Here is an 11,762-nt window from a genome sequence, read left to right on the forward strand (position 1 = left end):
TGTCGCACTTTTTCTCGATTGTCATGGACTGAATCTCAAGATGCCAAAGAAGAAAAAAAGCACTCCATCGGACTGTAACTATTTTCTGATAGACTTTAGCCTAAAGGTCAATCCGGCTAAATGGTTTGAAATGATTACTGTGATGTTATGTCGCAGAGACGGTGTATTGAATTATTTTTTTTTTTATTATTTGTTATAGTCATGTCTGCTGTTTTCTGTCAAATTCCCATCCAGGTTTATGAGACTCCATTTTTTGTGGCAGTGGATCATGAAAAGAAGAAGGTGGTCATCAGTATCAGAGGGACATTATCACTAAAGGTGAATTTAAGCTTTGCACAGTTTGTACTTCTACCACCTTGAATCCTGTGTTGCCCTAATCTTCTCTCATCGCTGCATCTGCACTGAGGTTCAAGGCAGTGTTCACAAACTCCCACACTGTGCATGCATAGTACCAAAGCAGCACTCCAATATAAATGTGCTGTCCATTGTTTACGTAACACTGAAGTACTGAAGGGAAATGTTGTAGCATTTAAGTCTATGATTGAAATGTCACAGTCTTGACTCATGGCAAACAACTCATATTTTCTTTTGTGTGGCATCAGGATGCCTTGACTGATTTGTCAGGGGATTCTGAACGTTTACCAGTGGAGGAGCAGCAAGGGACCTGGCTTGGACACAAGGTCAGAGAGAAACAATTTTGCTCTAGTACATTGACTACAGTCGTTCTCTTTTAATAAAATCTCAGTGCAGCAGGATTCTTGCCCGTACTTGCACCACATTTAATCCTTCTGTAATTTTTGTCTTAGGGGATGGTTTACTCAGCAGAGTACATAAAGAAGAAACTGGAGCAGGAAATGATATTGTCACAAGCTTTTGGCAGAGACTTGGTACATGGACGCATTCACACGCATTGTCTAGATAAGTGCTTCTCAACTGTTGTCACCACTTTGATAGAAGTGACAAAATTTGTTTGAATATACGTAGCAGTGGTTCTTAACCTTGTTAGAAGTATCGAACCCCACCAGTTTCATATGCGCATTCACCAAACCCCTCGTTAGTGAATGTTTTTTTTTTTTTTTTTTTTTTTTTTTTTTTTTATTCAAGACATAGATGTTTTTTTCGGGTGCACAAAATGAGCCGTGCTTGAACATCACCTTGTTCAAAGAACAAAACAATGCATGAACTCACAACAAATTACATACTGGCATATCAGATTTTACACAATAAATCACATTTGTTCAGACCTCCTCAGTGGAGGCTCTTTCGAACCCCTGAGACCGACTCACCGAACCCCTAGGGTTCGATTGAACCCAGGTTAAGAACCGCTGGAATATAGCCTCTGCAAAACACATGCAGAAATATTTTTACACGGCTTTTAAAATACGTTTTACTGTCAAAAGCATATTGCAAGCTTTCACGTCTTTTGCACTGTATTTGTTTACTGAGTTGCTTTAATTTGCTGCTAGAGCGCTATATTCCAGAAAAAAATGAATCAGAATACAAATACGTGTAACTTTTTTTTACTGGGTGTCGACAACCCACTCAAAATGGATCGTCGAGGTTATACTTGCAGTGTAATATTAGCATAATAAGTGAGGATCATTTTAGAACTATTACACAAGTAGCTGCAGTGCCAGATTCAATTTTTCAATACAACTAAGCAACCCATATTATAGTTATATCCTTTATATTCTGTTTTGCTGTGCAATTCTAATTTCAATGTATAATTATTAAAACTATTCAGAGTTTGGTGGCAAATATTTCAGCCCATATTAGTGTGCCAGTGTGATGATTGGAGCCATCTCTCACAGAACAAGGGCACCATGCATTATGGACTGGTGATAGTAGGCCATTCTCTTGGTGCTGGGACTGCTGCAATTCTCTCCTTCCTGCTGAGACCTCAGTATCCCACACTTCACTGCTACTCTTACTCCCCTCCTGGTGGCCTTCTTAGGTAAGCCCCCCCCATTCCCTCTGCCCATCTTTTTTGCACATAACACATACACATGTAGACAAAATTAAAGAGAAAGAAAATACTAATCATAGTAATAAGTTAAGAAACATGATACAAATTAACCAGTTAAAATCATACATTGTTTTTGAAAATGTTAAAATCATACGTTGTTTTTGAAAATTGTTTCAGTAGAATCGTTAATTTAAAATAAAACTCATAATACAGGTCTGGACAAAAAATGATGGTACCCTTAAGTTAATAATTCATCTTTCAATATTTCAATCTTTTGAGGCAATTACTTAAATTCAGTGAGACTGCTGCACCTCTCAGCAGGTGTTCAATTGATCCACTCTTCATAAGCAACCTGCGCCAAGTGTTTTCTCATTTTTTTTCTGCTCTTTCACAGATGTTCAATGAAATTTGGATCAAGGCTCGTAGAATGCCACCGTAGAATCGTCCAATGTTTGCTCTTAGTCAATCTTGGGTGTTTTTACCTGTGTGCTAACGTCAAGTAGCGGTTAAGATGCAAGAGGAGCCAAGGATAGATTTCTGAATTAAACTCAACTTCATTTATATAGCACTTTAAAAACAACCACAGCCGTGGGAGAAGTTTGTCTCTCCATGCTGTTATTTGGAAATGCATTTGATTCAATTTGATAAATGTTAATGCGTAATCAGTGTGTTCTGCATGATTTATTTCCCTTCTTCTCAACCAGTGAGGATGCCATGGAGTACTCCAAAGAGTTTGTCACCTCTGTAGTATTAGGAAAAGATCTAGTACCAAGGTATCCCCTTCATTTGTGCATTGTAAATCCATTCTTTAGAGTCATGAACTTGTCACAGTCATTTGTGGGTGTTGTCTTCCAGACTGGGCCTGTCACAACTAGAGGGCTTTCGTCGCCATCTGCTTGAAGTTCTACAAAAAAGTAACAAGCCAAAGGTACACCTCTTCCTGTATCATCATTGATTTGCAAACATTGTTTCACGTACTGCATAAAATTCAGAAGCCCCTGCCCAAGACAAAATGTACTATTCCACAAAACTGAGATAATGAGTTTGTATTGCCACAGTGGAGGATCATCGTGGGAGGTACTAAATGCGTCCCAAAGTCGGAACTTCCACTGGAGGAGGAGGATCCTCCGTCTCAGCAAGCAGCACCTCCCAGTCGCCTGTGGCTCCATCCAAGTGACCTCAGCATCGCCCTCTCAGCCTCGACTCCCCTCTACCCTCCTGGTCGCATCATCCACGTGGTTCACAACCATCCTCCAGAAACCTGGTGAGAATGAGAAAGATGATTTCTGATTTGTGCATCTTTTCATTTTGTGTCATACTTAAGTCCACTCACTGTTTCTTTAATTTTTTTATTTTTTTATTTTTTTCATTATACCTCTTTTTTTTGTGAATAGTATGTAACATTCTCATCTTGTTATCTTCATTCATTCCTCACCAATGTTGACTAGAAAAACAATGATCAATGTCCAGTCAATGTGTTGACTTTGTCTTATTGATTACAAAACGGTTTCTCTCTCACTCTCTCCTGTAGCTGTGGTCAAGAAGAGCCAACGTACTCGGCTCTTTGGGGGGACAACAAGGCCTTCAATGAGGTCATCATTTCGCCTGCCATGCTGAATGAACACATGCCTCACATGGTGATGGAGGGTCTAAACAAGGTCTGTTTTCATCCTCTGCATGCTGATTCAGTTGTCTTTGTTGGTGTGGTGCTGGGATTTCATTGTTATAATTACCAAATTATTGAGTGGAGAGAATCTTTGATGGTCTCCAACAAAGAAAAAAAACATTTTGAGAGTACTAATTACTATTACCGCTATTCAAAGTTTGAATGCACTTAAAGATGCAGCATATTTGAGTATCACATGTGAGTACAGAGCCCAATTTTTATGTAATCATTTTCTATCGAGACTTCTTTGTCTCTTTGAGGGGTAATTTTAATTCAAGACTGACTGATTATGTGTTACAATACAAATAAAGATGTATTCTAGTATTAGAATTAATTTACAATATTAGATTATTATATAGATTTTATGTTCAAGCAATCGCAGAAATGTATCCGACTATAGAGCGTAAAAAAAACTCGCCATTCATTGGTATCCCCAAAATCACTGATGTGCTTTAAATTCAGTTGAATTGAATGTGTGAATTATCCATTGTTCATCTTCATCTTTCCTGTCATTGTATTTCATTCACATTGCTCTCCTAGCAAAGCATGGGGAGCCCTTCCTTCTATTCCGGTTGGTTCTATGGTGTCCTCTGGCAATATTTGATACTTTGTCCTGGTATGAAGGTATTGTTTGCATGGGAAGAAACCACTCTGGGGTTTGCCCTTTCTTATACCTGTGGAGTTAAATATGAGGTGATGGTTGGTTTGGGTGATGGCACATCTGTTTAAAGACTTCTATGGAAGCGTAGCACTATGTGATTGTATGCGAAACCTCTGGTGTGTCCGCAGGTGCTGGAACCAGGTTGTCGTGTGTCTGAGCAGGCGACTCTGGAAGTGGAGTTTAACATTATTGCCCATGACGCACCTTATGACCACCTATAAAGACCCATTTTGCAATACCTCCCTCACAGAGCTGAACCACTGTCTCTCCCTACCATCTTTTCATCTCCTTTTACGGATGCTATTAATCCCTCTCACCACCAGTCATCAACTCTTTCAGTTGAAGACAATACATGCATTTCACCACAAACCCAACCAGACTTACATTTCACCATCCGTTGCATAACTGCAATTCCCACTCCTGCATTTTTACCCAATGAGTCCCAAGACAAGATATACTATCAAGATCGGAACATCACATAAGCCTTAACAACAAGAGGAAGTCTGTAGTTGCATGGTGTCCAACGTTACGATTGACCTTTTTGTCTTTTATGTCTTTGAGCATTAAGGATTTTCATTCAACCTGTGTTTAACAGTGCACGTCAACATACACAGAGCTGCGAAAATGAATGTCGAAATGCTAATCATTTGAATGAAACCATTTTCCCATAACACTGTCAAATTTATCATGTTTCTACCATTGAAAGGATCAAGATTATTCAGCGAGACATCTTTGCCTTCTGATGCCTTTATTTTGGCTCCTTTGCACATACAAAGTTGTGGCTGGAGGCAACAAGTCTAGGCAAGGTCTCCAGAGGAAGAAAAGAAATTATAGCTGCATTCCAGTGAGCAAATGACTCTTAGAAATTGCAGTTGGAGAAGTGACTCATCTGTACACTACATCAAGCTTATGTAGAGCGTAAAACCCGCTAACAACTTAAATTGTGTGTGTTTTTTTTGTTTTTGGCTCCTTTCTGTGCCTCTGCTCAAGTGCTGTGACATGGAACTCCCCCACTTCTTCCTGCTAACACATTTTCTTTTGTGTTCACAAAGCTTCCATGGTGATGCCTTTTCACACAGACTGTGCCTTCTTCCTCATCTCTTACTTTCCCTCAAGACACTTTTCTCCCTCCCTCCCTCCCTCCCTCCCTCCCTCCCTCCCTCCCTCCCTCCCTTCCTTCCTTCCTTCCTTCCTTCCTTCCTTCCTTCCTTCCTTCCTTCCTTCCTTCCTTCCGGGGAACTGAATTGTCTCAGTATTTTCAAAACTCAGAGTCACACATTTACAATTACTGTTTAAGCTGCTACTACTCCGTCATTTCATTCTCTTTTTTTCCCTGATTTGAAACAGTGGGAGCCATTTATAATCAGACGAAACGATGACTATGCATCTGTTTAGTAATTCTGTCGTCATGTGCATGTACATTACCGAAGCAGATCTACTGTAACTAAATGGATTGCAGATGTAAAAGTTTGTCTCTGCATGAAGTTGTCAATTAATTTGATCTGCTTTCAGACCGTTTTTGTGCCTTTTTGTATTTCTGACCGTGTTGTGCTCTTGGCAGCACAGCAGCAGTCTTGCCATGAGCAAGCCATCGGCGGTAGCCACCAGTGTACAAATGATCCTCCCTTTATTCGCAAACATGCTCCTTGACTGATATTTTACCTCTCATTCAAACCTTTCTTTCCATCATTTTTTATTGTGTTGTCCCATTTGCATGTCCAGTCATTTCTTTGAACCTAATGTGTCTCCAGCATGTGCTCTAACCCATTAAAGCCAACCACAAATGTGTGTGTAATTGCTGTACTCATGTGATTGTCTTGTGTTTTCTAAGTTGCATACCCTACAATCATACGGACTGCTATTTCCTCTCAAAGTGTGAATCTTCCTCAGGCAGCCATGACTCCACTGTGGGTGTTTAATGTCAGTTGGAGTAGGTGTAAGCTCACCTTTAGCTCGCACTTACATTTATCTCAACCACTATGTACTATCACGATAGATCTTTTACAGTATCTGCAGTTAAATATAGAAAGATTGCATACACAAACTATCCAGGTAAAGTGAAAATCACTGATTCCACTTTTTGTATTTGTTTAGAAAATCTGTCAACTCTGCGAGAATTTATTCCAGGCTCATTGAGCTTAGGATACCATAAAGTACATTATGAATTTTAACAATACTTCATTATAATGGGTCCTGTATTTATTGTGGAGTTACATAAAAATCGTGTTAGTTGAGTGATAGCTGATGTTTTTGTGCACTTCCATAATGTGTATCCTTGCCTTTTCTCTGACTTTAGTACGATCTTTTTTTTTTTTTTTTTTTGGCCATGCTCCTAGTCACGAGTATACCGCTGTGTTTGTAACAGGTACTGGAGAACTACAACAAGGGAAAGACGGCTCTGCTGTCTGCAGCCAAGATCATGGTGAGCCCGACAGAAGTCGACTTGAACGCTGAGAATGTGTTCATGGCTGCATCTGCACCAGCACAGCAGCCGATGGCTACGACCCACCACCACCGCAGAAACAGTAGTGTTCGGTCAGTATTGAGCACCGGAGTGGATGTGTTGCGGTCTAAAATAATCAATGTCCTTTATAACCTGCTGGAAGTGATGTAAGATTACAATATTTATTTTTGTGAGTTGGCAGTTTATTGCTAGTTAATTGGGTTTTTGTTCCATGTTGAATCAATATTTAAATAATTTCCTGTGATGCCAGGAATTTATTTTATTTTGAAAAATTGACTTGTTTCTATACAAGTCGCAGGGTCTCCAGAAATTAAACATTCAATTAAATCTGTTAGTTTTCCGACTTTTTCTATGTAATGTCTGCGAGCAAGGCATTTTCTACCACACTCACTAATGGTGCTAATTAACATAAAACGAAACAAAATCACATGATCATTGAAATGTTTGTACAACTTTGTCGTGAAACAGTTTTAAATACAATCAAGAGAACAAAATTGTGAAAGGCTCACAGCTAACAACGTATATGGGAGTAAAAAATGGGAGCAAAAATTTTTTTTTTTTAAACCAAAGCGACCTTTTGATCTAGATATTTGAGGAAAAAACGATTTCCTAGCACAATATCTTAACATGGGTTCTAAATAGTTTCAGTAAACACCATAAAGTATGTTTATTTATAACGTATTCTCAAACTGGCATTAAGACTGCTACTAATTTCTACTTTTGTTTTCTCAAACTTTTAATTCTTGTCTGTTTTGTTTGGTTAACAAAAAAGACAAAAAACATTATTACGGTAAGGAAAGCATGTAATCACTTAACCCTTCATAATGTGCATCATTCTCTCATGCACGCTGTCTGACCACAGTGCAGTTACAACGTACGGTAGTATTCAGTTCTCTCCACGTCCCCCTCCGGTTCTGTGTTCTGATAGAAGTAGTAGATGTTACCTCTTCGGCTTTAGAAGCACCCAGTGGGATGCTGACCTCCCCCTGTCAGTGTTTCTCCCTGGTGCTTACTTAATTTGATGTATGCAAACACGTCATATGGACAAATGTATTGAGACAATTACACCAATAGGAAGTGGAAATGGAAATAAACACCTTCGAGTGTCCCATGCAAATGTTTGAAATGTCTCTTGGAATTTCTGAATCCAAAAAACCAATAAGAGTCTCTCAAATTCTTTTCTAGTTTGTCATTGTGGTCACTCAAAGGGCCTTTGTTGGAAACACAGAAATGCTCCAAATCTCGCAAGTCTGCTGTAGCATTTGACATTCAGAGTCATTTGGGCAAGTCCCACTCCTCCTTGACCAAGTGTTATGTCCCAAGACCTTTGTCCATATTGTATATGTTTTAAAACCATCGCCCATTTTCCCTTCTTAAAACCCTCCCAATTGTAGTTGATATTTTCTTGATGCCAATCTCACCTTGCGAGTCCTACTTCCCTGTCACTCCTATCCTTTCTCATCCTCTCCTCTAGTTCCTGTGCCCAGTCCGAAATATCTCTGGATGGTTTCTCTGAGTGCGCTCCTCCTCCAGTGCCCGTAGTGTTGCGTGGAGCACGGGAGCGCCTGACTGTGGAGCTTAGGGACCGCAAAGCTCCGTTGGCTGTCATGGAAAGCCTGTCAGACGCTGAATCGGTCTACAGCCTGGATTCCAGGCGCTCCTCTGCTGCACTTAGAGGTTCTCCGATGCTTAGTAGCCTCCCGTTCCCTTTGGATGCCCCGATTCCTGAAGAGAATCCATCTCTCAGCTCTCGCACTGAACTGCTGGCAGCTGACTGCCTCTGCCAGGCCACACCAGAACACATGGGGGAGATCGGGCCTTTCTTTACGCCACTGGACCCTGTGTGTAATCCAGAGTACTCGATAGAGCTTTCCCCTGCCACACCTCGCTACAGTGGACATTATTCCCCTCAGCCTTTTGACACAGAGTCTAACATCTACTCTAAAATTGACCCTGATGTGGAAGAGATGCCGGGCATCTACAGCCCAGGTAGCACCCCTGACGCTCCCCGCAGTCCACAAATTGCTTCGAGAGCAATGGATGGCGACAAAGAACAGTGGGAGTTTGGCACGGAGACTGGACGGGAAACTTCCCCGCCGCCACCCCAGCTATCAAATGGGAACCCCAGCCGAACAGTGCTGGAGTTTGCCCAGTACTTGGACTCTCTATTTAAACTAGATGGCAGCAGTTCACCTCCAATGGATCTGTCTGATGGGGAGTCGGAGTCGGGACGCGGCTCTCTAGGCCACGTGGAGTGTTTGGCAGATGAACCGGATGACAAGCGGCTTCTGGCCAGGGCAACATTGGAGCCCAACTTGGTCCCCAAACCCCCACGCACTTTTGCTGGATCTGCTGACCCCTCTTCGGGCATCTCCTTGTCACCTTCCTTTCCTCTTTCATCATCTGAGGAACTCAATGACCTTTCACCCGGTGAGGGTGCCCCTCCCGCCATCGAATCTCTACGGACATCTCTCCCTATCCACTGTCCTGAGGAGAACACTCTGTCCTCTATGGTGTAGTCTTCTAACTTCAAACAACTGTTTACTCCAATTGAAGTGACAGACACCCAAGATTTAAATAAAAAAAAAAAAAATTAAAAAAAATCACAGTATGTGCATGCGATGGTCATGGAATGTATGTAGTCACATAAGGACAAAGCTTGACTTGCCGACTCACAAACAATTTCCATTCTTCAGGTGTCCTCCCCCCTCTTAAAGGATGCTTCTAGCATTTTCGCACTATTGCAATGACTACAAAGAAGATACCTCTCTGCATGCCAGGGGGCTGTGCTGCTTTTGGGTGGAAATGAACAACTGTAGCTTCACAAATATCGTTCCAAAACAATGTCATGGTACATTTCAGCATATGTTCATCCCCTGACTTGACTCTACAAAAGAGAGAGTCGTACGTTAACTTTGCAGGGATTCAAAAGCTAACACTGTAGAAGAAGCTAGTTTGCATCATCTTAGGTTGGGTTGATGTGCTCTCCTCCTTCCTGCACCCTCAGCAGCATATTTTCTTTCTGCATTTTATTTTTCATTGCTCATTCAGGAATGTGAAATATGTCGGTTAGTAGAAGTGTGAAGACGTGACACAATGTTCCTCAGGTCTATACGGAGTTGGTGTCAAGAAAAAGATGGTGTGGGTGGTTGAAGTCGTGTCTTAAAACATTAGCTGATTGTGACGTTATTACAGACGCTTATGGATGTTTTTAAGCCTTTTTGGTTACTCTTTACAGTGCATGAAAGTTCTTTTGTCTTTCTTTTCAAAGAGGGTTTTGTAACTAAGCCACTTGGATTGACAATTAGGTAAATCATGTTTGCTTAGTACCCCTCTTTGCTAAATACCTTGATATTGCCAAATGTATTTCTCAGATGTACTTTTGTATATGTTTATTGCTTTATTTGAACACAAAGAGCTATGTTTATGTCCCAGCCCTATCATTCCCATGGAGACTGTTACACACCACAGGGAAAACACCGGCATGGCTTTCCTGTTACCACTGCTCATTTGTGTCAACCTTCAAGCCGCAATAACCACCTCGCTCATAATTTTCTTTCTTACCTAGAGACGGTACCGTTCTCGTGTCTTTTTTTGTTTTTGTTTTTTTGCAGTTTCAGTAGGACAAATGCTGCCATCATGTCAAAGAAATCCAAACCAGGCTTCTCATCACTTGTTCTCAAGGTGCTCTCAGACATGATGGACATCAGGTGTTTGCTTCCCTTTAATGGAGTTCACCCCGCTCTTCCTCTGGGTTGGACTTCATGGATAAATGAGCCGGTGTCAATTCTACACGTGGCAAACAATCTTCCATATCACCGAGGGTATAACAGGTGAACGGGTGGTTTACTACTTGTGTTATTTATTACGATAAATGGTTTCACTTTTATTGCTGTATTTGATGGTAATATCTTTAATGCCCTTGCAACAGACTGATGTTGGTGTTTTTTTTATTCTTTATCTTGAATCTTTTTTGGGGGGTATTTTTTTAAGAGGTTTCCCAGAAGTTGTGCATTTATGCTTTTTTTCCTGTCCAAGGGGGAAAGTATTTAACATTCGGCCACGGCACATTTACGAATGTTCCATTGTGATGAGACATTCTGCAGAATGACCGTTGGTGGAATGCCTAGGCTAGAGTCATCAACGTGATCTGCTTGGAACAAGAGTTGTAACTCACAGCATATCTCACATCTTGCCAGTTTACAATCTGTCACTGCACAGATCATCTTGCCAGCCCCTCTTCCCTCTCACAAATACTCTTGGGTTCTAAACCCATTCAGCAATGAAGCCTGCAACCAGTCAAAGCACTGTTTGGCCATGATGTGTACAGCACCATCCCCTGTGTGTATTATTTATGCAGATGGCTAAAAAGAATACTTCCAATAGCCTCATAGAGAACAACAGTATAACAAAAAGAAGATAGCTATATATTTAAAATATCAATATTGACATATAACACAAGAAATATATGATCTGTAAGTTATTTATTGAAACTCTTGGAAGATTTTACAAAATGTTCCATAAAGAAAGAGGAATATTTGCATCAATGTCTGTCTTCATGTTTATCTGGTTTACTTCCTACCCCCAATGGGAATGTATGTGATCCCTCCTCTTACTGAACTTGCCCGTTATGGAATAAATTAAAAAAACATGGTCATGTTCCTGTTTCTTTTAATACATTACTACTCTGTAGAAAGATAAAGTCAACGGAGCTAAGCAATATGTAAAGTCAAAAGCTTGTAGAATCCAAGCACCCAGCGGAGGTGAGTACTCGCATTGTATTAGACAAATGTAGGTGTAATTATATTCTAATCATTATTTTATTATTACATTATAATTATATAAAAATTAGTCCCCCGCTCTCTGACTGGCCTACCGATTTGACCTTTACATGTACGTTGACCTCACGCCTATATTGGTAAGGTAAGTAGAAGAACGTCGATGCTGGACACCTTGTTACTTCTCTCCACTGGTGCAGCCGCTAGAGGGAGCCTCTCTCTCGTGG

At 40.7% G+C, this 11,762-nt stretch overlaps 1 protein-coding gene across 4 annotated transcripts in view; it reads left to right on the forward strand.

The window, feature by feature from the left end:
• dagla (diacylglycerol lipase, alpha) overlaps positions 1–11,410 on the forward strand; it is a 24,679-nt gene extending 13,269 nt beyond the window's left edge. For 3 of the 4 annotated variants that reach the window (XM_049717705.1, XM_049717708.2, XM_049717704.1), the window contains 11 exons: positions 235–318; positions 603–680; positions 807–887; positions 1,812–1,954; positions 2,671–2,739; positions 2,822–2,894; positions 3,025–3,230; positions 3,498–3,624; positions 6,659–6,828; positions 7,530–7,547; positions 8,232–11,410. In XM_049717705.1, the coding sequence (XP_049573662.1) occupies positions 235–318; positions 603–680; positions 807–887; positions 1,812–1,954; positions 2,671–2,739; positions 2,822–2,894; positions 3,025–3,230; positions 3,498–3,624; positions 6,659–6,828; positions 7,530–7,547; positions 8,232–9,276 (2,094 nt within the window). In that variant the 3' untranslated portion in view covers positions 9,277–11,410. The remainder of the gene's footprint in view (positions 1–234; positions 319–602; positions 681–806; positions 888–1,811; positions 1,955–2,670; positions 2,740–2,821; positions 2,895–3,024; positions 3,231–3,497; positions 3,625–6,658; positions 6,829–7,529; positions 7,548–8,231) is intronic. The other variant, XM_049717707.2, reaches the window with a different exon arrangement.
• The last annotated feature ends 352 nt before the right edge of the window (positions 11,411–11,762 follow it).

This window comes from Syngnathus scovelli, chromosome 4 (assembly GCF_024217435.2).
Source record: "Syngnathus scovelli strain Florida chromosome 4, RoL_Ssco_1.2, whole genome shotgun sequence".
Classification (NCBI taxonomy): Eukaryota; Metazoa; Chordata; class Actinopteri; order Syngnathiformes; family Syngnathidae; genus Syngnathus; species Syngnathus scovelli.